At 44.0% G+C, this 25,336-nt stretch overlaps 1 protein-coding gene across 1 annotated transcript in view; it reads right to left on the bottom strand.

The window, feature by feature from the left end:
• Positions 1 to 21,850, bottom strand: part of CPEB1 (cytoplasmic polyadenylation element binding protein 1) — a 95,321-nt gene extending 73,471 nt beyond the window's left edge. The window contains exons 1-2 of the mRNA XM_061181748.1: positions 21,792 to 21,850; positions 4,177 to 4,351 (exon numbers count right to left, since the gene is read on the bottom strand). Coding sequence (XP_061037731.1) covers positions 4,177 to 4,351; positions 21,792 to 21,806 — 190 coding nt within the window. The 5' untranslated portion in view covers positions 21,807 to 21,850. The remainder of the gene's footprint in view (positions 1 to 4,176; positions 4,352 to 21,791) is intronic.
• Positions 21,851 to 25,336: the final 3,486 nt, after the last annotated feature.

Here is a 25,336-nt window from a genome sequence, read left to right as displayed (position 1 = left end):
AGTTCATCTAGATCTGGGTGCCAGTTACATGCTTGTGTTCAGTTGGAGACACTGTGAGCTCTTCACTTATGATATGTACTTTTCTGTATGTGTATTACACTTAAATAAAAAAGTCTTAATCAGTGTTTCAGTCCCACACCTTACTTACTGTGAACTACTTTGACTAATCTATCCCTTTTCTCAGGGAGTTAACATGAAACTTTTTCCTCCAGTCACCATCCCCAGCCCATCCAGTAGTTAAGATGTCCCTTAATCTTACCAATTTTCACACTTCACAGACACTAAATACTCAGTTCATTTATGCTTTAATCACATGTCCATTTACAGCCCATTTCCTTCCTTCCTCAGAGTTTAATATTGATAGATTATGGTTTAAGGGACTAGGGCGTGGGGAAAGGGCCCTCTAGGTAGCAGACACCCCTCTCATGAGGAGTTGCTTGGGTAAGGGATCCAGCTCTAGCCTAACCTTCCAGCCCCATCCCAACTCCTACCACCCCACACACAACAACAAGGGCCATCTTGGTGGGATGCTAGCCCAAAAGCTCAGGCCTTCTGCAACTTCTCCTGAACCACAGGAAGTCACAACTTCCCTGTGTGTCAACTGGTGGCAATCAGACAGCTCCAGCCACCCTCCTCCCTCCCTGCCCCACATCTTCTCTCAATTTCTCTTTCACCTCTACTCAGTCAAGGACAGAGAGCAAGTCTGCTGCCTAACAATGGGCTCAACCTTGCCTTGCTTCTTGGAAGCCCCCTCAATCTATACAAATGCTTCTCTTGGAAGACACTTCCCTCGCTTGGCTTGACAGCGGAAGCAGCATTGCGCCCCACTGTGCTCCACTAAGAGGGGAGGGAATCACTTCAAATGCTGCCCTCCCTAAGCAGTCTTCTTACACAGACCAGGGAAAGGCTGAGATGATGTTTGTGGTAGTAAGGACAGCTCCTTGGCCTCTTCGTATCTGTGAAGCCAGAGAGGTGTATCTGGCTCCAACTCTTGGGGACTGTCATTGTACCACAGGTCATTTAACACCTCTTCAATTTCAGCTTTGGACCCCAATGCTAATTCTGAAGCGACAGTAAAAAAAAAAAAAAAATCTACTCAACATCCAGTTACAATGAAATAGCTTTCTCTTCTTCAAGGCGTGTTTCAAATGCTGCTTCATCCAAAAAGTGTTTCCTAGTTCCCTAACCAGTACAGTCTCTCCTTGCTTTGACCCTGCCACAGCACTTTCCCAATAATACCTTATCAACTGAGCGTGTAATTCTGATACTACTCTCACTGCATACTATATGCAATGAAATTTTGTCACAGCTAACACACAGCCTTGCAAATGACAATGCAAACATTTGCTCAAATGAAAAAAATAAATGGTACATAACTATTGCAAATTTAGGTATACCTATATGAAACAAGGTGTGCAATTAAAATTAAATGCGCCTATGCAAAATTCAAACAGCAATGTGAAACACTGGCCAAGATACACCATTTTTAACAAGTTGTTTTGATTATAAAACATGTTTGGGGACTTTCCTGGTGGCACAGTGGTTAAGAATCTCCCTGCCAATGCAGGGGACACGGGTTCGAGTCCTGGTCCGGGAAGATCCCACATGCCATGGAGCAACTAAGCCCGTGAGCCACAACTACTGAAGCCCACGCACCTACAGCCTGTGCTCCGCAACAACAGAAGCCACCACAATGAGAAGCCCATGCACCACAATGAAGAGTAGCCCCCGCTCACTGCAACTAGAGAGAAAGCCCGCGTACAGCAACGAGGACCCAATGCAGCCAAAAAATATAAATTAATTTATTTATTTTAAAAAACCCATGTTTGTCACAGAAGAACCAGTAGGGGAAAGCACACAGAAAACAAATTACCCATTACACCTTCACTGCTACATTTATGTCTTGTCATTCCAGTCTTTTTCTATACATATATACATACCTGAGACCGCACTGTTTTGCACTTTGCTTTTTCACTTCAGGTACTGTGATTATCTATATCATTAAGTAGTCTTCTACAAACATCATATTAATAACCGCAGAACATTCCACTGCATGGTTACTTCAGCTTTTGTTGTCATCAAATTGTCCTTCGTAATAATACTGTGATAACCAATCTTGTTCTTAGGTTTTTATAATTCTGATTATCTCCTTAGGTAATAGGATTACTTCTGACCAGAAGCTGCAAATTCACGTTAAAGTTCCTCATGGAAAATACATGCCCAAGTTTACTTGCTCATTAACCACAAGGTGGGTTTTCCTGCTGGGGAAACCTGGGAAAGCTGCTCTCTGCTCTAGGCCAGGCAGCCCTGCCTCACCACTCAAGACCAAGAGCCCACAGCCCTGCGCCAACATCTCAGGTGGGGACAAGGAGAGAGCCGACCATACCGTGGGGGCTAGGTATGTGCGAAGGACGGCCCAGAACACCTTGACCAGAACCTCTCCTACAATCCCTTGAGGTCCCTTCAAACTGCAGTATTGCTTTCCTTATTGAGCCCCCCAGGAGAACTCTGTGAGGCATTTGGGGAGGTACCATTCTGCCCTACAGCTAGAAAAACTATCTACTTTATCTCACTGCCCAAGGTCAACCTTACAACCCAGGTTTCCCTATTTCTTCAAGGTACTCTTCTTGAACCCATGCCCTGAGAAGGCCCTGAAGAGGCCAAGAAGTCTGTACCTTGTAGTCTGGCCAGTGAGTGACCTGGGCAGAGTGGGATAGTAACACTTTCACCAGCACCTGGCATCTTGCCAGCGAGGTCACTGGGCGCCCTGGCCAACTGCAAATGTACACTCCTCAAAGCTCCTGTCTCACTGACCAGAAGCCTTCCCCTCACACAAGTCAACAACCTAGCATTAGCTGAAAAATACTTTGCTATAAACCATAAAAGTTCCAGCATGTCTGAAGCAACCCAGTGAAATTTAAGTCATTGTTGAGTGTCATTCTTATTGGAATGTAACTCATGCAACTTTCTGAAAAGAAAAAAACAACACATACATAGAACCAAGTAGGTTCTCTGAATTTTTAACTCAGCATAAGCTAAAGAATAAGGGTTAGCTCACAGCTGACTCCAATTAACAGAAAACATTACATGTATACTCTTTTGGAAGTTGTAATAGACAAGACCCACCCATGTCTCCCAGCCCCCATGCTCTTCTCTCATTTCCCTTCCAGCACAATTTAATAAATAAATTCCATGGGGCCATCTCCTTCCTAATGGACTTCTCCCTTAAACATTTAGCTACTTTATGTTCACATGCTCCTGCATCTTTGTGGGAATTATTTCCAAGGCCAAGTTAAAAATAAATCAAAGAATTTGTAACTAAAAAACAGCAATTACCAGTCCTTGTTCTGAGAATCTGTGTGTTACCAGATATTTTCAAGGTCCATTTAAAAAATTAAAAACACGTTCACTTTCATCTAAAATAATTCAAACAAAAAATATTCCATCAACATTCCTATAATATGTTGCAACTCCCACAAAAAGATTATGAAACACTGTTAGGACACCCAAGCCTCCTTATGAAGAATCATCTTCAGGAGATGCTCCCCTCTCCCCCATTATTCTGTGGAATATACTAAATATCATAAAAATCAAATGCTTGTTGACTTGCACTCATTTTGAAAGAAATTAAAATATTGAAGAGCTGCACCATCCCATACAGTAGCCACTAGTCCCATGTGGCTACTGAGCACTTGAAATGAAGCTAATTCAAATTGAGCTGTGCTGTAAATGTAAAATATACACTGGATTTTGAAGTCTTAGTACTAACAAAAGAATATCTCACTAAGAGTTTTCTATGTTGATTACATGTTGACACGATATTTTGACTACGTTGGGTTAGATCCAGTATTAATTACACTTTTAAACTTTTCTAATGCAGCTATAAGAAAATCTATCTTAACATACATGACTCTACTGTAATTGTATATATAAATAGCCCTGTCACTTTGACCTATCCTTTTTCACCTAATCTTCTTGTGAATCATAAAAAAAATTTCTGTATTGTAATCGAAGGAAGTCTTCACCCCAAAGGGGACCCAATCCACAAGGCAAACTACAAAAGGGGCAAGTGTTGTCAGAGATTCAAGGTCATTCTTCATAGGCATCACCAGGAAGCTGCCTAGAAACAGCTGTGTACACATGCCTAGCACATCCAAGTTTTCAAATCTAAGTCACCTGGCAAATGATCATGGATTCCTCGATTTACAGGTGTAGTGCAGACTCTACTGAAATCCAGAGAATTATCCAATATGGCATTTATCCTTCGAAAGATATTGGCATTGCTACACGTGGAGAGCGCAGGTGCTTCCTGATTGTCCCAGCAATCTTTTATCCTTCCTGCGTCTTCCTCCTAGACGCAGAAAAAAGATGTTTAGATTTTCTACTCTCCCTTTTGATAGAGACTTCACACCTCCTTTCTTCTAATCCAACACCACAAGTTAAAGTAACAAGGACTTGGGTTTCTTGCCTATATATTAAAATACTTCACTCCGAGCAAGGCACCCTGAGAGAACCATCAGCGGGGAAAACACTGAAATGTAAGATGCTGCCTCAAGAACCTTCTAACATAATGGGACATGTATAGGAAGTAGAATGGCATGGTAGCAGCAACATGAGCTTTAAGAACCAGACACACCTGGTTCAAATCTTGAATTTATCTACACAATAGATTATTTGGCAATAAAAAAGAATGAAGTACTGATGCATACTACAACACAAGTAAACCTCAAAAGCATTAAGTCAAAGAAGCCAGTCACACAAGACCACAGATTATATGAGCCCAATTACATGAAACATCCAGAATAGGCAAATCTAAAGGAGATTAGTTGGGGCTTCCCTGGTGGTGCAGTGGTTAAGAATCGCCTGCCAATGCAGGGGACACGGGTTCCAGTCCTGGTCCAGGAAGATCCCACATGCTGCGGAGCAACTAAGCCCGTGCGCCACAACTACTGAGCCTGCGCTCTAAAGCCCGCAAGCCACAACCACTGAGCCTGCATGCTGCAACTACTGAAGCCTGTGCACCTAGAGCCCGTGCTCCACAGCAAGAGAAGCCACCACAATGAGAAGCCCGCGCACCGCAACGAAGAGTAGCCCCCACTCGCCGCAACTGGAGAAAAGCCCGCGCACAGCAACAAAGACCCAACGCAGCCAAAAATAAAATAAATAAAATAAATTTATTTAAAAAAATAAAGTTGATTAGCTGCCTTCAACTGGGGATGTGGGGAGCAGGTTAGAGGGTCATGTCTAACAGGTACAAAATTTTTTTTTTTCTTCAAAATTTCTTTTTGAGATAATGAAAATATTCTAAAATTAGACGACAGTGATGGTTACAAAACTGTAAATACATGTGTGGAAAGACGGTCTATATGCTTTGGAGTACAAATACTAAGTTTACCACTTAAGTATCTTCTTTGAGCCTTGGTTGCCTTAGGTACAAAATGGAGTACCACCTACTTTACAGTTGAAAGGTGAACTTTACGGTTATGCAAATTATATCTCAATACAGTTGTTTAAAAAGTTTGGTTCTGCCATTTATTGGCAGTTATTAATCTCTGTGCCACAGTTTCCCCATTTGTGAAAATGGAGAAGAGTACCTACCAACCTTTTGATGAGATGTTTACAGCACTTAGCATGGTGCTGGCATATGGTAGCTACCATTTTTACATCTGAAGATATAATCACAGGAAAAGACACGGTCAGGACCAAGAGTGGTACAAACACCACCCAAGGGAATTGTTTAAATAAGTTATACAATTCCACACGGTCATTAAAAGTACTTACAACTCAGGTAAGACATTACTGAATGAGAAAAGCACTCCCAAATACATAAACATGAACTGAACCCCCACCCAAGTGATTCTTTTGGTATTCTCTATCTCAGCAAATAACACCACCATCTTCCAGGTGCCCTAGACAGAAATCTAGGTACCATTCTTCACTTTTCAATCTCCCTCACTCACCACATCCAATGCCTGACATATAAGCAATGAGATACTGGCTGACAGACTGAATCTTCTAAGGGGAGCCTGACTCATCAGTTCTATCATTCCCAATTACCTTCGTGGGAAAAAAACAGACCAAGTAAGGAAACTAGCACCTAAGATCTTGTAGCTGATCACTTCAAAACAAAATTTAAAAAGCCTGGTGTTATTCTGTTTAACCTATTAAAATCCAGGTATAAGCATGAGAATGACCAGAAACATTTACAATTTTAGAAACTCTGCAGGATGGCCTTAAAGGGACAAACTTGAGTTCCATATCATTTTCAAGCTCTTGAAAGACTGTGAGGATGACCAGAATACACAGTCCTGCAAGGCTGTTTTCCCAAGCCCTCCAGAGAGGTCCCACCGAGAATGGTTAAATCCACTGACACAAGGCCCTTTTCACAACTGTAGATTTCTAAGATGATTTTCAACTTCACTAAGGCAACTTCACAAGGGCTAAGATAATAAGCATTTATAATCAATCTGCGGATCTTAAGGCTACATGCTTCATTCATTCCCTGCCTAATAACCATTAACCAATTGCCTGCTATCTACAGCAGCATTCTAAGGGTAGGCAGGTTACACAGAGACTCAGTCAAAAAAATTTTTGAAGTCTAGAAAGGGAACTAAGACCTGATTATGTCGTGAACAATCACAACACAAGCTACAATGTGCTGTAAACATACACTGTCCTCTGAGCCGAGGGGACTCAAAGGAAGAGAATGTGCCTGGAAGTGAGAGTAAGACGAAGGTCTGAAGAACACAGAGAACAGAGCAGCATTATCAAAAGTGGTATAGCAAGGCGGAGCGTTAGGTATGGGAGAAGAGAGCAGACTAGAAAGAAGGTCTATATGCTTTGGAGTACAAATACTAAGTTTACCACTTAAGTATCTTCTTTGAGCTTTGGTTGCCTTAAGTACAAAATGGAGTACCACCTACTCTGCAGACTTTGTGGTAATGAGAAATTAAAGTGCCTGGATACGCTCAATAACTTATTAGGGACGAATGTCTCCCAACTCCATCACTGTTACTCATAAGTATGCTTTCAACTTATCCTAATCAAGTTCACAGAAAAGCTTACAGCACATAACTAGAGGGCTTTTTGCCTTTATGGTTTGAAACTACCACTCATAATTCTTTAAAATCTGAACCCACACCATGCAGCTATGTTCGCTAGTTCAGGAATAAGATCCTAAAATGTTATACCTATTTGTATGCCATAACAAATCTAGATTTGCCCTATTTTGGAAACCCCGGCCTTGTCTTCAAATACCGTATAACCCGGGATCAACATGGTGATGAAAGGGCCATTCCTTTAGGTCAAAATCCTGGTTTGCAGATATTTGTCATAAATGAATGCCAACTCTACCACCTTCTGGGTTTGTTTTCATTAAGTTTGCCTTTAATCAACAACAAAATATCTACACTGCAGACCACTTCAAGACTATTACCTGATTCCTCAAAAGCCAGCTGAAAGATTTATGGAAGACTGTCTGAATGGGACACAGTTTATCTACTCCTCCTGATGGAGTTTTGAGCCTGGGGTTCCATGGATTGGAATCCACTGACTCCCTTTGCAACACTGTTCATACCAAAAATTTTTCTCAGAATAAAGTTTTCTAATTAATCAGATATTTTTAGTTAATAGCACTGGTCTTGAACATTTTGGGTTTTTACCTATTACACAGCAAAAGAAAGTAATATACTTAAATATCCCAAAAAAAGTGGTTCTGAGACGTACTTTGGCAATTTGGTCTAAATTTTTTAGTAAGTAATAATAAAGCTGAATAAAACCTCTTTAGCATGTACACTCAGGATTTTGAGGATACTGTTTACCACAAATTTTGAACGGCACTTATATGACTACCCACTCAGAAAAATGTCATTCAGACCAAGATAAGGAAATGTTACAGTTTCCCCTAATGAACTGAAATGTTTTCCTTACATTATGGGAAAATGTAAATCTAGCCAAGTTTCCATGTTTGCTTTAGTCTCCTGGTCACTCAAAGCCAGTTTCTGTTTGAATTTCAATTGCTCTACAGCTGTTAAGAAATGCTTCTCTAACTTTCTCCTTGGTCCTTGCTTGTCCATTCTTAATTAAACTTCCACCTCAAGTCTTCTGTGCAAGAATGTAAGGAATAAAAATTTATTAGGTTGATCCATATGAAGTTGTCAATATCCTACCTTTTCTGACCAACAAAATGACAGTGTCACATAGTCTAATATTTCATAAATACTAAAAACCTGCTAGGTCAGATGTTGAGATTACTGAAATATGTAAAACATAATCCATGCCCTAGGGAGAATGAGGTAAGTGGGAGAAAGAAAGAAAACCAGCTAGGTAAGTGGAGATCAAGGTAAGTACAAAACACTACAGAAGACATGAGTATATTTAAGGTACCTGGAATGGTTTAACAATTCAGACTTTTAAGCTAGGGATTAATGAAAAAGCAGAATTTCAATAAGCAAGTCTGAAGAAGAACATAATAGACAAAGAACAAGCACAGAGTGGATACAGAACACAGTAAATTCAAGGAAAGGGAGTGCAGGAACAAGACTGGGCAGGGAGGCTCACCAGGAATAAAGGAGATAAGGCTGCAGGTCCTTATCTGCAGAAAGAGACCAGATACAAGACTCAAGATACCACCTCCTCTTCATTCATGATCTCACTTCCCTCTCTCTTCTCCACTGGTTCCTTCCCATTAGTCTGTAAGTATGCTCAAGGCTCTCTCATCTTAAAAAAAACACATCTTCCTTGACTTAAAACATTCTGTTAAGCCACTGCCTTCTTCCTTTTGCTCTACCACCAATCTTTTAGAAAATATACTATATTTACTTCTGAACCTCCTGTTCATCCTTCCTCTCAACCCATAATATCCTGCCAGCATGTCCTTCTCCCCCCAAAAGAAACTACATTAATGACTTGAGTTGCCAAACCCAACCGATACTTCAAATCTATCTTACTTGACTGACATCTTTGGGTATCTGATCCTCAGCTACTCTCCACTCATTTAATTCAGGAACCACTTTCTCCTGGCTCTCCCTTTACTTTTCTGGTTATTCTTCAGTTTCTACAGAATGCATTTAAATGCCCAATATTCTTTTCGCTCTATAAACTCAGTCTGGAAAAGGAAATACTACAATTTCCAGGACAGGTTTATGAGAACATTAAGGGAATATTTAATACCAAGACTGCTCAAGAATACATAAAACACATGGTCACTGTAACTGTAGCTCTTGTCACACTTACCTGTCAAACTGTTTGCTGTATACATAGTTAGCTCTGCATTTGATAAACTGTAAGATCTTTCAAGGCCTTTATCGAAGTAGCACCCAACATAATATCTACTAAATTTGCAGGCACTCAATACAGATACCACAGGAAAGGCAGACCCATATTATATTCCTTTCATAGGTATTTTTACCACCTCCATCACAACCTCCATAAATTGTAGTGACTCTTAATTGTTAAGACAAGAACAAAACCAATATTCACTCACCAATTCTATCTCTTTTCACTGTCAAAGCTCTTGGCCACTCAAAGTCATTTCAGGATTTGGGATTTTAAGTTTGGAGCAGAGACAATTCCACATGAACAAAAAACAAGGAACCCATGAACAATATGACCTCGTGCTTGGGGACCCAAAGATTACAATTATATTTACTGATTACATTCTCACCATACACCAGGAGCCATTCTGGGGACAGAGGATAAATAAGACAGCCCCAGCTCCCAAGGAATTAGTCTAATGGGAACACAAGCACATAAACAAGTAAGTTATATGCTATATCGTAAGCCTAATAAACATACATAGAAATTAGAAAGGATAGTAGGTAGGTAAAAAGGTTAAAAGGTTTTGTCAAACAGGCATATTAGGGATGGGAAGGGCATTCTAGGCAAAAACAGTAACATGTACAAAGGCAAAAAGGTACGAAACAGAGGAATACTTTTAGGCAACCAGAAGTACACTATTACTAGAATTTTAAATGCAAGGGATACTATCCTATGACCCAGCAATTGCACTAATTCTCCTCCATGCAAGAGAAATGAATACATAGGAGGATAAAAAGGCACGTTCAAGAACAGTCACACAGTTTCATTATTATACTCAAAATCTGAAAACAAACAAAAATTAATGCTTGTTGCATTAGTGGTCCCCAAGACCACCCCCAGGTCCAATGATTTACAAGGACAACTCACAGGAGTCAGTATTCAGGCGTATTCAGCATATATTCAGTCAGAAAATACAGAGCAAAACCAGTAAAGGGAAGAAGCACATGGGGCAAACCCTGGGGGAAACCAGGTGCAAGTTTCTAAGGGTTTTCCTCCCAAACGGGTCACAGAGGACATGCTTAATTCCCCCAGCAACAAACTGTCACAACACTTGTGAAATGTTGCCAACTAAAGAAGTTTGGCACCCAGGGATTTTAATGAGGGCTGGTCACATAGGCAGCCTCTGTCTGTAATATACAAAAATTCCAGACTCCAAGAGGAAAGCAGATGTTCAACACAAACCATATTACTATACCTAAACCATACTACTATACTTAAAGCTAATGATTTACTATACCTAATATAGTTTATGTATAGTAAATCATTCTTACCAGTTCTTGGAATGGTGGGAACTCAAAATCCAAGTTCCCAGACACCAGCCAAAGGACAGCAGTGAGACCTGCTATGTTAACTCTTTTCTGCACACCCATAAGCATAAGTATGTCTAAATTGTTCACATCTGTAACGTGTAAGACGGATAATTATTCACATCTCTAATGTAGTACTGTACAGCAAAAACAAACAAAACTTCTGTACTACACTCCAACTTACAGAAACCTCACAGACACTAAATTGTGGGGGGGGAAAAAAAGCCAAACTCAAGAGTACATGCTACATGATTTCATTTATAAGAAGTTCAAAAACAGGCAAAGCCAACTGATGAAATCAGAACAGTATTTAACTCTGTGTGTGTGTGTGTGTGTGTGTGTGTGTGTGTGTGTGTGTGTGGAGAGGGGGAGGGATATAGAGTGGAAAGGGCACAAAGGAACCTTACAGAGTGTTGGAAATGTTCTGCATCTTGATTTGTGATATTTAAAAATAATAAACATAAATAAGTAAAAATACATAAAACTATATAAACATGTAAAAATTGATCAAGCTATACACTAACACTAGTGCCTTTTACTGCATGTATGTTACTACTCAATTTTTAAAAAGTTCAAGGAATAGACCAGTAGGGCTCAAACTTGGCCACTAAGCTGAAGTCAGACCATGACAGACTTTATACACTAACTAAGGAACTTGACCTTATTCTGTGGCAGTAGTTCTCAAAGCAGGGTCTGTGTACCCACCCTTGTCAAAACTTTTTTCATAATTCTAAGATATCAATTTACTTTTCCACCGTGTTGACATTTGCACTGATGATACAAAAGCAATAGGAGTAGGTAAATCTGGCACCTTAGCAGAAATCAAGGCAATGCCAATAAACTGTAGCAAAAGTTATTGTATTACTTATGGTATGAATTCCCAGAAAAAGCCAGATTTACAATGTCCTTGGGTAAACAGTAAAACTTTTATTAAATCTCGACCCTTGAGTACCTGCCTTTAATATTCTCTGAGACACAGGACTTCCCTGGTGGTGCAGTGGTTAAGAATCCACCTGCCAATGCAGGGGACATGGGTCGAGCCCTGGTCCGGGAAGATCCCACATGCCGCGGAGTAACTAAGCCCGTGCACCACAACTGAGCCGGCGCTCTAGAGCCCACGAGCCTAGAGCCCGTGCTCCACAACCTCAAGGAGAAGCCCACGCACCGCGATGAAGAGTAGTCCCGGCTCGCCACATCTAGAGAAAGCCCGCGCGCAGCAACGAAGACCCAACACAGCCAAAAAATAATTTAAAAAAAAAATTTTTTTTAAGTATTTGTTATTGAGTTTCAAGAAGAATTAGCCTCTTCTTTTTCCCATGAAATATTTTTTGTAATACTTGAAGAAACAACTGACATACTATGGTTATCAATTTTGGGTATTTGGCAAACATTCTCTTGAAAACAAAGTAAGCCAGTAGCTTCAAAAGATAAATCACTGTCAGTATCTGTTGCTAATGATAAAATTTGAACTTGGAAGAAAAAAAGAATTCTGGAAAAACTGTATTTGCCACCACTTGAACTTGACACCTTCCTCAATACTTTAAAAGACTTTTCTGATGAGACTGGTGGTGCTATTAACCAGTGGTCAACATTTGCAATACTGCACAACTCAGTGAACCAACATTTGTCAAATGGTTAAAACATGATGTTACAAAATCAGACATGGGTAGATGACAACCAAAGCGCAAAACAGACCAATGCATTTTAACATAACAGAGCATGAAGAGTACATCCATACGGCTTCAGATTTCATGTTGCAACTACAGTTGGACCTTTATATCCTTGGGTTCCTCATCTGCAGATTCAGCTAACCACAGAGTAAAAATATTGGGGGAAAATATTCCAGAAAGTTCCAAAAAGCAAAAGCTAATCTTGCCATGCACTGGCCAACTATTTAATTGGCATTTATGTTGTATTTACAATTACTTACATAGTATTAGGTACTGTAAGTAATCTAGAGATGATCTGAGATATATGGAAGGATTGCGTGGGTTATAAACAAATACTATGTGATTTTACATAGGCAACTAGAGCATCCCGGATTTCCGGATTTTGATATCCATGGGGGGTCCTGGAACCAATCCCCCATGGATACTGAAGGACAACTGGAATCTTTAAGAAGTTACCACTTGTTGGCGCCGAAGAGGAATAGCCAAATCACCTGAAAAGGCTATTAAAATATTTCTCCTCTTCCAACTGCGTATCTATGTAAGACCAAATTTTCCTCATATACATCTACCAAAACACATGGCAACAGATTACAGAGGCTGACAACAAAATCCAGCTTCTATTAAATCAGATACTAAAAAGGTTAACAAATATATAGAAAAATGCTCACTTCTCTCAGTTATTTTTTGTTTTGGAAAATACAATTGTTAATATGTAATAGATTTGTTATTTTTAAATGACTAATGGATAAATTTATTTTCAGTTTAAATTTCTAATGGGTAAATATTAACAGATATGATTCACATGCACAAAGGCTCCTGAGGTCCTCAAAATTTTAAGAGTATAAAGGAATCCTGAGATGAAAATGTTTGAGAACCACTGCCTCATAGAATAGGTGATCAAATTTGCACTTTTCAAAGATCTTATAAGAACATCTCGGCAGGAATGCAAACATCCTGAAAGGCTCAAGAAACGTCTGTAAGATTTGATAGGGCAAAATGTATTTGCTAAAAAGAGTTTCAGAACAGAATGTGTGAGAGGGAAGAGGATCCTGTGATGTCAGATCTCAAGGATTTAAGAGATGAATAAAGGGTGAGGCAGTAAAGATTGAGGGGGGCAGGTTACTCTGTACAAAAGCTTGATGGGGAAGCTAAGAAAAGCCAGTGAGGCTGGTTGCTGGAGGGGCTATTGTACTAGGAAAGGTCTAAACATGAAAGAGAGATGACCATGTTTACAGACAGAGATAAAAGATGTGGCAGGGACAACTGACCAAGAGGTCCTGAGGGTATGAGAGAAGATGGACACCAAGACACAAAACTGCTCTTTGAATAGGGAGGAGGACAATCCTTCAATAACTGGCAAAGACGGACGGTAAAGGAAGCTAAGTCCAACTGGAGAGGGCAAGAAACGGGCCTATATAACCAACCGTCCAGACCCTCCAGTTTCTTTTGTTCGTCACAAAAATTTATGAGCTTGTCTCAGTCTCATTACAAAGAAAAAGACATGCTTAGCAAAACTGAAAATCTTTCCCCAAGTCAACCAGGTTAACAGGGCACTAGTACTCAAATCAGGATCCCAGCCTGGCTCTGCTCTTCCTTCTGCATCAAGGCAGCCTGAAAAACAAGAGAGGAGGAGAGGAGAGACCAGGTCAGGGAACTGCTCTGTGACAACTCTGAAGCTGTAGGGGGAGCCTCTTACAAGGGCAGGGAAATACTGTTCGCAGCTTCATCTGACACATTCAGAAGTTTTAGCATTAAGAGAGCCTCCCAAACTCAGGCAGGGCAACATGAGCAGGAAAAGCAGCAGGATGGTGGAGCTGGCGTAAGCTCCTGACCGGCAGATGCAAATTCAGCCTCTTCAAGTCCAAAAATCCAAAGGAAGTTTGAGTTTCATTTTTAAATTCCTGTATTAAATCAGCAACACCTCACTATTTATTCCGTGGAGAGGTGTGTGGGGGATTAGAAAGGATACAGGAAAATACCCTCTCATCCAGAGCTCACTATTCAGCTTGGGAGATACAACCACCCATTAAGACCCAAGGACCAGGGCTTCCCTGGTGGCACCGTGGTTAAGAATCCGCCTGCCAATGCAGGGGACACGGGTTCAAGCCCTGGTCCGAGAAGATCCCACATGCCGCGGAGCAACTAAGCCAGTGCACCACAACTACTGAGCCTGCGCTCTAGAGCCTAGAGCCCGCGCTCCGCAACAAGAGAAGCCACCGCAATGAGAAGCCCGCACACCGCAACGAAGAGTAGCCCCCACTCGCCACAACTACAGAAAGCCCGTGCGCAGCAACAAAGACCCAACGCAGCCAAAAATGAAAAAGACCCAAGGACCTCGGGTCTGAGGAATGTATCTGGGAACAATAAGACCATTACTATGGCACAGCTCCACACAGAGTGGTAGGTGTTGAATAGGCAGGAATAACTAAGAAGGAAGATAGGAAAAGCAGACTGAAAATATTCATCCAAGGGAGACCTGAACTAGTGGTAGCAATGGGAATGGAGAACGGATAAAAGGATGTTACAGGGGTTAAAAGAGACAAAAGTTAGATCACATCAAGGCTTTATTGTTACAGAAACTGGGGAGAGGTTTCCAAACAAAAGCTACAAGTACGTATTTACCTAGCATCCATCTGTACTGGGGCCTTCAGGGTTAAAAAAAATTAAAACAAAAAAACACCCAAACACAGTTCTTTCCCCCAAGAGGACACCAGACCCTAGTCAGAAAAAAACTGACTAGTAATTGGGTGGAAGGGATAGAATTAGATTAGCCCCAGAAGATGAGGAAAAGGAAGAAATTGGTAGTTTTGAGATCTTCTAGGTTTAATATGCCTCAGACAGACACATTCATTCAGTAGGCTAATCAGAACTATGGTTCTTGAGAACAATCAGGGCAAAAAGAGCTCAACTTAAAACTTGACCTGGTGCTATAGGAACACACAGGCCCTCTGTAAAAGACAAAAATGAACCAACAGAATGAGCCACGAGGAATGTGGCATCCACGGGGAGGAGGAGGAAGCCCGTGAGTGCCAAGACAAGAAAAGATCAGAGAAAAGAAGAAAAACTAGGAAGCCACAGAGTCTTATGAACCAAGTAGAAATTTTAAGTAAAATGAGATAATGAGAGATCAATATAACAAAGAGCAAGGTGCATGAATTCCAGAAATATCACTAGTCTGGAAATAAAGAGACCTGGGTTCCAGTTTTGGCTCTATCATCCTCTCACTGTATAAATAACCATTTTTCGTTCTAAGCTTAATTCTCCTCATCCGTGAACATACTGAGACACTATAATCCGGGCTTGGTGTCAACTCCCAAGTTATACCTGGGAGGCAGACAGGTCTCCAACACCTCCTGAGCTTCAAAACAATTCCAAAATTACAGCTTAAAAAAGTCTCAGGAGAAAGGGCAGACTCAGGAGACAGATGGTGTCAGAGCCAGAAGCCAGGAGCACAAAGCCAGAATGCAGAGAGCACAGGTGTTAAGTAGTAAGAGATTAAGTGTTCTGTCAAAAGACACAAAGAAACCCAACCTGCCCTTCAAGGTAACTGCTTTCCTTCAACAAGAGGAGAGCTACTCCCACACCTTTATCAAAGAAAACTTCAGGCCACAGCGCTAAACCTGTCAGGATGGTATGTTTGTCAGCATATTATGCTGGCCAAGAATAAAGAAACCAGTCACACTATTATAGTCAAGTTACTCCCAGAATCAGCAGCTACACGCAACTGTGACCCATTTTTAGCACACAAATCAATCTTTAGACCTGCCCTCTGGGAATTCTCCAATTACCTCAAGGAAAGTCATCACAAAATGCCTTAAAAATCAACAGGGGGGGCTTCCCTGGTGGTGCAGTGGTTGAGAATCGGCCTGCCAGTGCAGGGGACACGGGTTCGGGCCCTGGTCTGGGAGGATCCCACGTGCCGCGGGGCGGCTGGACCCGTGAGCCACAATTACTGAGCCTGCGCGTCTGGAGCCTGTGCTCCGCAACAGGAGAGGCCGCGATAGTGAGAGGCCCGCGCACCGAGATGAAGAGTGGCCCCCGCTTGCCACAACTAGAGAAAGCCCTCGCACAGAAACGAAGACCCAACACAGCCATAAATAAATAAATAAATAAATAAATAAATAAATAAATAAATAAATAAATAAATAAATAAAAAATTAAAAAAAAAAAAATCAAAAGGGTACTCTAACCATACAGGAATATTGAAAAGTGAAGCACATATATATGGAATCTAAGGAAAAAAAAAAAAAAAAGGTCATGAAGAACCTAGTGGCAAGACGGGAATAAAGACACAGACCTACTAGAGAATGGACTTGAGGATATGGGGAGGGGGAGGGGTGAGATGTGACAGGGTGAGAGAGAGTCATGGACATATACACACTACCAAATGTAAAATAGCTAGCTAGTGGGAAGCAGCCGCATAGCACAGGGAGATCAGCTCGGTGCTTTGTGACCACCTAGAGGGGTGGGATGGGGGGGTGGGAGGGGGGGAGATGCAAGAGGGAAGAGATACGGGAACATATGTATATGTATAACTGATTCACTTTGTTATAAAGCAGAAACTAACACACCATTGTAAAGCAATTATACTTCAATAAAGATGTTTAAAAAAAAAAAAAAGAATTCAAAGGCTATCCATGCCTAAGTGTTCTTCTGCACCGCTGAAAGCAAAGCTCAACCCTATTTAATCAGGAATATTCCCCCCACACCTGTGTTACTTAAAAACACATTATATATTGAGTAGACAAAATAGTTCCTAACAAGAATCTTCTTAAATCCCAATAACAAAACTCTGAAAATTTTGTGTACAATGCAAATTTAACACTCTCCAATTTGAATACTGACTTTTTATTCCAAGTCAGGTAATTTCCCTATGAAAAATATGAAATGTTATACATATTATGTACTTTTAGTTCAATCTTTTCAGCCAGTTGACTGTAACTGAAAAATGCCTTGTTTTGGGGGGTCCTATCTTCAACATAAAAACTTTCAACACCTGGAATCTGTGTGCTTACAGAAGATGACAAGCTCTCATACACAGGTATGACTAAAATCAGCCTCCAACAATGGCAGGAAAGAAAAAGGGCATTTTCAAAGCTGCAGTATGTGGGGCAAAGGAGGCGGGGTCAGCAGTATCCAAATACTGAAAGGATGCACGCGATGCGTCTTGGTTTTAACTCAAACAACAGAGAGAAGCAAAAATTCTTTATGTAACTTCCTCCACTCCAACCTCTTAAGTCCAACCCTCTTCCTATCCCTCATCCCCTACCCCCAGGCTTTCTGGCAAGTTCTCCCCAGAGTCAGTACAGCTTAGATACTGCCTAGGAAAAGCAGATTTGCAGAACAGGATGGGATTAGTAGAGCTCTTCCATATGAGAGAAAATAATTTGTTATTTGATCCCATGATTCTTTTACTGCCTCCACCACTAGCTACTGAAGACAGCAGCCTAAACACTAATATCTGGATTTGGTATGCATTTCTATCCCAAACTTCAAGCCAGAAGTACTACCCACTAATTAATCTGCCCTTTAAACAAACACCTAACAATTTTAGGGAACATTTAGCTGAAAACAATGAATGAAAAACTTCGCACAGATATTACCTAGCATATAAACACTAAAATACCAGCAGAGAGCTACTTTAGTCATCTCACGATTCCCCTTCACCAAATTCACAAACACTGAACTCGCAGCTGAGACCCTGGCCTGTAAAGGTAGCTAAAGCAGCAGCTGGAGACAAGTAACATTTTAAAGTTTCCATCTTTCCAAAAACTTTCCAGACCACAGGTAAAAAAAGTTTTCTGGTGTGTATTTGAGTCTGCATTCTCACTGAGATATTCCTTTGACAACATCTCTGAATATGCTCAATTCCTTATGCTTTAAATCCTTTAGGAATAAGATACATTAATAAAGGGACATATCCCTTTACATCTGCTAGTGTGGATTATACACTGCTAAGATTCTAAGTGTTGCCCAGAATGAAACCCCAGCTCCTTAGTCCTGGTGCAGGGTTCTTTTATGCCCTGGGAGCTTATCCCAGATTTTACCACATACTGCTAAAACCCTTATTAATTCTGCCTGGAAATCTAAAAGACAGAATTATGGAAATTTTAGCTAAAAGAAAAAAGGTGAGATTTAATAAGCCCCATTCTACTTTCACAGGTCTTACAAAACCATAATTCCAAATATGCCTAGTCTCAGAAGGAAAATGTTGCTGAAATTTAACTGTCCTGAAAGAGGACAGTCTTTTGTGCAGAGGTCTGGGAAGGTCACCCCCACAGTGGGAGGAGCCTGACTTCTCCAGATCTCTGGCTCTCTCAGAATCAGCTAACTGCTCTGACACACATTATGGAATGATAGACACAGCACATTCCTCCTGACATCAACACTGCTGTGCTAACGCTCAGAAGACCCACACTGACTTCCACAGCAACCAGAGATTCCCTCCAATGCAGTTAAGGCTCACTTTGCCTATGAATGTGACCAGCCCATAGACCATTACATTTCTATACAATGCACACCACCAATAACCCCTTGACCCCTCTGACATACAGGAATACACATAATACCATAGGTTCAGCTATGGCACCAGAAAGACCTAGGTTCACACACTGGTTTTATCACTTGATAGCCTCCTGACTTGATTTCTAAGCCTGTTTCATCATCTGCAAAATAGGGAGGAAATCTAAAAGGTATGTTTTAAGACAAAGACCCCAAACTAGCCCTCAGGTTGAATCCAATCTTCAGAGACTTTGATCCATCCAGTGTTTTCAATTTTTTAATTGCTACGTGTAAAAAACAGAGATTGGCAGCTTAACTAGGAAAGAAGTCAAAGGTCCATGAACTCTGGGCCCACACTTTTGCATGGCCAAGAACCAGCTACTGGCTCTCCTTTAAGCAAATTCTGTAGTTCAGTAGGCACTACTCTTCTTTACTTTCTTTCCATTTATTCATTTATGTTACCTCAGGCCCCTGTAGGGATTTGGGTTTGTAACCCATTTTAAGGATTAAAAACAAAATAAATAGCTTGGTGACCCCTGAAAAAACTTACAAAGACAGCTATTATCATTAGCCTCTTAACAAGTTAGGTGTTGAGCGCGGAGTCGCACTACTTTTATCACCTTTCTCCACTTACTGACTCACAGACACTGGTACTGGTACCACAGGAAAGACAAGACCACAGAAACATTCCTGCACCAAGTGCCTAAGGCTCAATCCAAACTGCTCATGTTTCCATGGTCACTCGCCACACGCCTTCGCTCTCCAACCTCCTGCCGGCTGTACAGGCCGGCACAGTTCCCCTTCCCCACACGGGAGCCTGGGCCAGCGGGATAGTTATAAGACAACCCTCGGGAGGCGGGATGGCAAGTATTTCTATACTATAAAGACTGACTTAATATAGGGTAGTCAACTTCCTAATCCTAGTTCTATAAACCGAGCACGTACTGCCAGACCACTCCTCAAGTTTAAATTACATCACTATGGCAAAAGCCAAACTCTGCAGCAACGGGCTCTGGGAATACAGTGCAGCTCAAAGCGAGCTCAACGAGGATGCCCCAAGACCCGCGGTCAGCCCTTAACTCTAGTGTCCTGAGGAGCTCCGACAGCCCTGAGCTCCACGGAGCTCCAGAAGCAGAACTTCCTTCCACTCCCCTTCTACCTACGATAAAAACCATTCAACCAACCAGGAAAACCACCACCAGCCTGAAGTTTCCAAGGTTTCCTTCCGCCTGTTGGGATTTATTTTTGTTTTTAACCCACCCTGTGTCCCTAAGCTCAAACAGAACCTGAGCCTAAGGGTGCAAACTATCCTCAGGAGACGCACACTTCCAGCTGGCACATGTCAGCACCGTCACCTGAGGAGCAGACCAGAGGCAGGCGGTACACCTGTGGATACCAGCAAACCCCCCTCGCCCCTCGCCCAGCAGTTTACTCAGGTGCCAGCGAGAGAGCGAGGCAGCAGATCGGTAGCCAGGGAGACCAAAGGAGGCAGTTGCCCACGAAATACAGCGCTAAGCAGAGCCGGGCCTGCGGGGTGGGGTGGGGTGGGGGAGGGGGTCACAGCCGGCACCCCCGGCTCTGAGCGCTGTCGTGGAGTCTTCGTGCTTCCCACTTGCGTCGCGAGCGCAATCCTAGCGGAGGACCGCTTGCACTGTGCAAAATGCCACCAAAAAATAACCCGTGCAGGCGAGGACGTGCTCCAGAGTGCAAGTGTCCGCTCGGGCTTTCTCAGTCCTGTGGGCGGCGCCGGGCCACTTACAAGGACCCTGGCCTGCCCGAGCCCTCTGGGAATGACACAAGAAAGTCAGGGTCGACTTGACTGCAGACAACACCCACGCGAAGAAAAAACCGGGGAATGACGCCAAGTGGGACAACCAAAGGCGAGTAACCTTTTCTTGGTCTGAGTGCCCCCCTCCCCGCCCCGGGGGCTCAGGGCAGGCACGGGCCTTTCCAACCCGCGGGCTGACCAGGCGAAGCAACCAGGCTGTGCCCCCAGCCACTGCTCCGCCAAACCCGAGACCAGCGCTGGGCCCGCGCCAACCCCCACCCGAGTCTGGGAACCTGGTCTGGTCCTGGGCTGAGAGAATGACAAAATCAAGGCCACACGCACACTTCTCCGCTGTCAGAGAACTCGGGGTGGGGAAACCCGAAGCTGACGCGGCTTAGGTCGGCTCCACGGCTGGGGCACCTCCGCGGCCTGCAGGACCCCCGCCCATGCCCCCAGGACCCACCTCTGAGCCGCGGGGCTCCCCAGCGCGAAGCCGCTTTGCACGTGCCGGCCACCCTCCAGCGCCCGACCCTACCTAGCCAACCCCGCCCCAGAACTCCAGCTCCTACGCCTAACGAACGTGTGAAGCCACGTGACCTCACGGGCCCGTGAAGCGCGCGCGGGCGGCACGAGGGGGCCTAATCCCTCCGCCTTAAAGGAGACGCGCCCACTGCCGTCGTGGCGCTCTCCCTTGACCTGAGGCCCAGCGCAAGGGTCTACGCCGCCAGCAGCCCCGCCCCGGCCGCCCTCCCCCGCTGCCCACTGGGTACGAACGAAATTCGCGGGGGACGCTGCGAGGCGCGTGAGCTCCCAGCGCCGGTGGCTTCGGCTCTCACGTGCGACGGCTGCGGGAGAAGGAAATGTTCCGGGCGCGGGGGCGCCCTTCCGTCCGGTCTGCTCCCGTCTGGACAGACACTCGAGGCCAACGGGCGTCTGCAACGCAGCTCGGAGGCCCCACCGGCCGCCCCCGGAGGGCCGCGGCGCCTTTAAGCCCAAAGGCCCTGAGTCACGAGGAGGCTCCCTACCCCCCCTTCGCCACACACCCCTCCACGAGGCCCCACGCTCGCGGGCACGTGACCCGCGCCCCGCCCGGGACTTGCGCGCACGGGTGGGGCGGGAGAGGAGGGTACCGCGGCCCGGCCGAGGTTGCGCGCGGACCGTTAGCTGCCGCGGCGCGGACCGCGGCCCCGCCCAGCCCCGCCCGGGCGGGCGGCGAGCAGCTCTTACCAGCGGGAACGCCATGGGGCTGGCGTGGCCCAGCGGGACGGACGGACCGGCCGGCAGGCGGCTGGCCGGCGCGGCGAGGGACGCGCAGACACGTGGGCACTATTTTTGCAGCGAGCCGCGCACAGGGGCGCAGCCGGGGCCGCTTATAAAGCCCCGCAGAGCTGCCCCCTCCCTCCCCCGCCGGCCGGATGCGAAGCACCTGTGTCGGCCCCGCCCGGTGCCCCGCCCCTTCCAGCAGGCCCGGCGGAGGGCTCCACCGCCCACCCGGATCCAGGCTCCCGAACGGAGGCGGGCTCGGCGGCTGCAACCACTAAGGGCCACGGCTTACACCCCCCCCCAGGAGGCCAGGGGCCCAAGTGGAGCATGCCACTCACCTAGTGATCCTGGTCAAGTCATTCACCTCTTTGGGGCCTCAGTTTAACCCTTATGAAATAGGACGCGATTCACAAGCCCCTGCGACGGGGCGGCCATGTGCTTTGTCAGTAAAGCCGTCTTTACAGTGTCCACGCTCCTTTTCTTCCAAGGACCCCTCCAGGGCAAGAGCCCACCCTACGCGCCCATGTCCGCGCCTTCACTCCCAGGCTCCAGCAGGCACGCTCACTCTAGATTGGCTGCTCCGTGTGCTGGAACGGGGGTGGGGTGGGGAGTGGGGTGCGCGGGGCGTCTGGGGATTCCGGAAAGTTCCAAGACACCAGGGGTCCTCTTTGCACCACAGTTACCTGGGGAAACCGCTTCCGACGCTCTTTCCAGCCTACAATAGGAAACTTCTCGGAGAGGGGACAAGAGACGGGCGGGGGGGGGGGGGGGGGGGGGAGGGTCACGGGGCAAGAGACACCACCGTGGGTTGGGCTGTTGTCAGGAAAGGCGTCCTGGGGTAGCCGGGGCGGGAGCGGACCGGAAGCCCCAGTCAAGCACAGAGGCGGAGGTGGCGTTCCAGGCAGGGAGATCAAGCAAAGACTGAGAAGGAGGACTGAACAGAGTGGCTCAATCGGCCCAGGATGGAGGATAATGCGTGCAGATACCGCAGGAGGGAAGCTTGGGCCCACTTTGTGAAAGGCCTTTATTTTGCAGACAGCAGGGAACTATTAAGAATTGTAAACAGGGGAATGGCAGTATCAGGTCTCAAAATTTTGTGATGTTACTAGAGACTTAGTAGAGGTTTGACAGAAAAGAGGGGAAACAAGGGATTGGGGTGGGGAGGAAAGGAATCAGCGTTTGTTGAGCATTACCAAGGGTTGTACATGTGTTACCTCATCATCATAATACTATTTTATAAAGCACTTACTATGTGCACAGTTCTAAGTGTTTTACCTATGTTAACCCATTTGCAGACAAGGAAACTGAAGCTCAGAGAAGTTAAGTAACTAGCTCAAGGACTCCCAGCTAGAAGTGGAAGAGTGAGGACTCAAACCCAGGCAGTCTTCTGGCTTCAGAGCCTGAAGCCTTAACCAGTTAAGTACAAAATGTCCAGCACCCTTATGTGTGCACTTCTTTCTGACTGACCCCAGCCCTCACTAGACAGTGAAGGAAGGGGTGGCTGAGTGCACATACAGTCATGTGTTTGGTCAGTCCTGTCTCCCTGCCCTGACTTGGCCAGGCTTGCAGGTTATACAGGAAGAACAGTACCCCTGACTATAAGATGTCCATGATCTACAAGGAGGGGTGTGGAAAGGGGCATTAAATGACTTGGTCAGGTCCCCACAGCTGGTCACTGGCAGAAGTAGCAGGAACAAACAGGCAGCATTATCCATTCTCCCAGTCAACAAATACCCTTTGAGCCCAGCTATGCCTGGCACCATCTCTGCAGTCAAGCCCCAGATTTACAATACAGGTTTTAAGTGTAACTGTAATTGGCTGGACTAAGTTTTAAATGCATGTACTAGGAGGGACCCTGTATTCTTTTATATGCTCAGGTGTTCAGTGCCTCCACAGCAGGCAGAGAGCTAAAAGAAGAAAAGAGACTGCAGGGAGAAAATAATTTTCCTGGTTGGAAAAGATCAAAGGGAGTTTCATTTAGGAACTCAAGACCACAAGGTAAAGTGAGCACATAGTGTCTACTCGGCTTTTGCCAAGCTCTGTGCAGAAGAAACCATGTTCTTTGTTCTTTTTCCTGCCCATTTAAGTGGGATAAAAGAAAGTAGATCAGCGCCACCTTTCATCACACACAAATGTAAATTTTAAGTGGGTTAAAAATACAAATGTATACAGCATTACTTGGAAATTTTTTTAGAAAACAGTATTAGGAGAATATTACCTCATAGTGCAGGCAAATTTTGTAAATATGGATCAACAAGCACAGAGTATAAAGGAAAATTGATAGATCTGATCACATTGGAATTTAAACCTTTGGTTTATCAAAAGATGTTTAAAACTTGAAAAGACAAGTCATACACTGGAAGAAGGTATTTGCAATACATGATCTACAAAGGACTCATTTCCAAAATATATAAGAACTTTACAACGAGGCAAATAGAAAAATGGGCAAAAGATGGGAATGGCTCACCAATAACCAGGGAAACACAGTAGGATACCATTTCACACCTCCTAGATAGGCAAAATGAAAAGTCTCACTATCCTAGTAGCAGGCTCACTGCCAGTGAGGGTGTAAACTGGTTCAGCCACTTTGGTTGTGGCTTTTGTTTTCTGCATTTTTTAAATTGAGGGGTAACAACCCACATACAGAGAGTACACAGAGTGTACAATCTTAGGTATACAGCTTGATGTATTTTACCTACATACATACCCAGGTAACCACCACCCACGTCAAGGCATGGAATCCTTCTAGAAGCCCAAAGGGTTCCATCATACCTCTTCCCACTTCATCCGCCTCTCCTTGAGACAACTAATATTCTAACTGCTTTCCTCACAGATTCATTCTGCCTGTTTTAGGACTTCATATAAACTTTTGGCTTCTTTCATTCAACATAGCATCTGTGAGATTCATCCATGTTGCTGCAGGTAGCAGTAGTTAAGTCCTTTTCATTGCTAAGTAGTATTCCATTGTATGGATATACCACATTTGTTTCTCCATTCTCCTAGTGATTGGCAATGTGAATTGGACTATTATGAATGAAGGTGCCGTGAATATTCTTGACGTGAAGTACAGCTACTCTGGTGAGCAATTTGGCGATGTTGTTAAGTTGCAGGTATGTATACTCTATGACCCAGGAATGCCACTCCCAGGGAAATGTGTCAGAGAAACTTTCGCACGTGTTAAAAGAGGCAGGAGTTTAAAATGCCTATAGGTGTGTTATTCAAAATTGCAAAAATAAAATAATAATTTTTTTAATTGCAAAAATAAAATATTGTGTTGGCCAAAAGGTTCTTTCGGGTTTTTCCATAATATCTTATAGAAAAACCTGAACGAACTTTTTGGCCAAGCCAATAAAATACCTTAAATGCCTACCGACAGGAGAGTGGATTGATAAATTGTGGTCTAGTCATACAATGGAATATACTGTATATAAGTAAAAGTAAATGAAATAAAGCTAATCATATCAACATGGATGACTCATAAACAACATTGAGTGAAAGAAGTAGGATGT

Source organism: Eubalaena glacialis, chromosome 2 (assembly GCF_028564815.1).
Source record: "Eubalaena glacialis isolate mEubGla1 chromosome 2, mEubGla1.1.hap2.+ XY, whole genome shotgun sequence".
NCBI classification, from domain to species: Eukaryota; Metazoa; Chordata; class Mammalia; order Artiodactyla; family Balaenidae; genus Eubalaena; species Eubalaena glacialis.
Note: the sequence above shows the minus strand (reverse complement) of the source record. Positions and strands in the feature narration are given on the sequence as shown.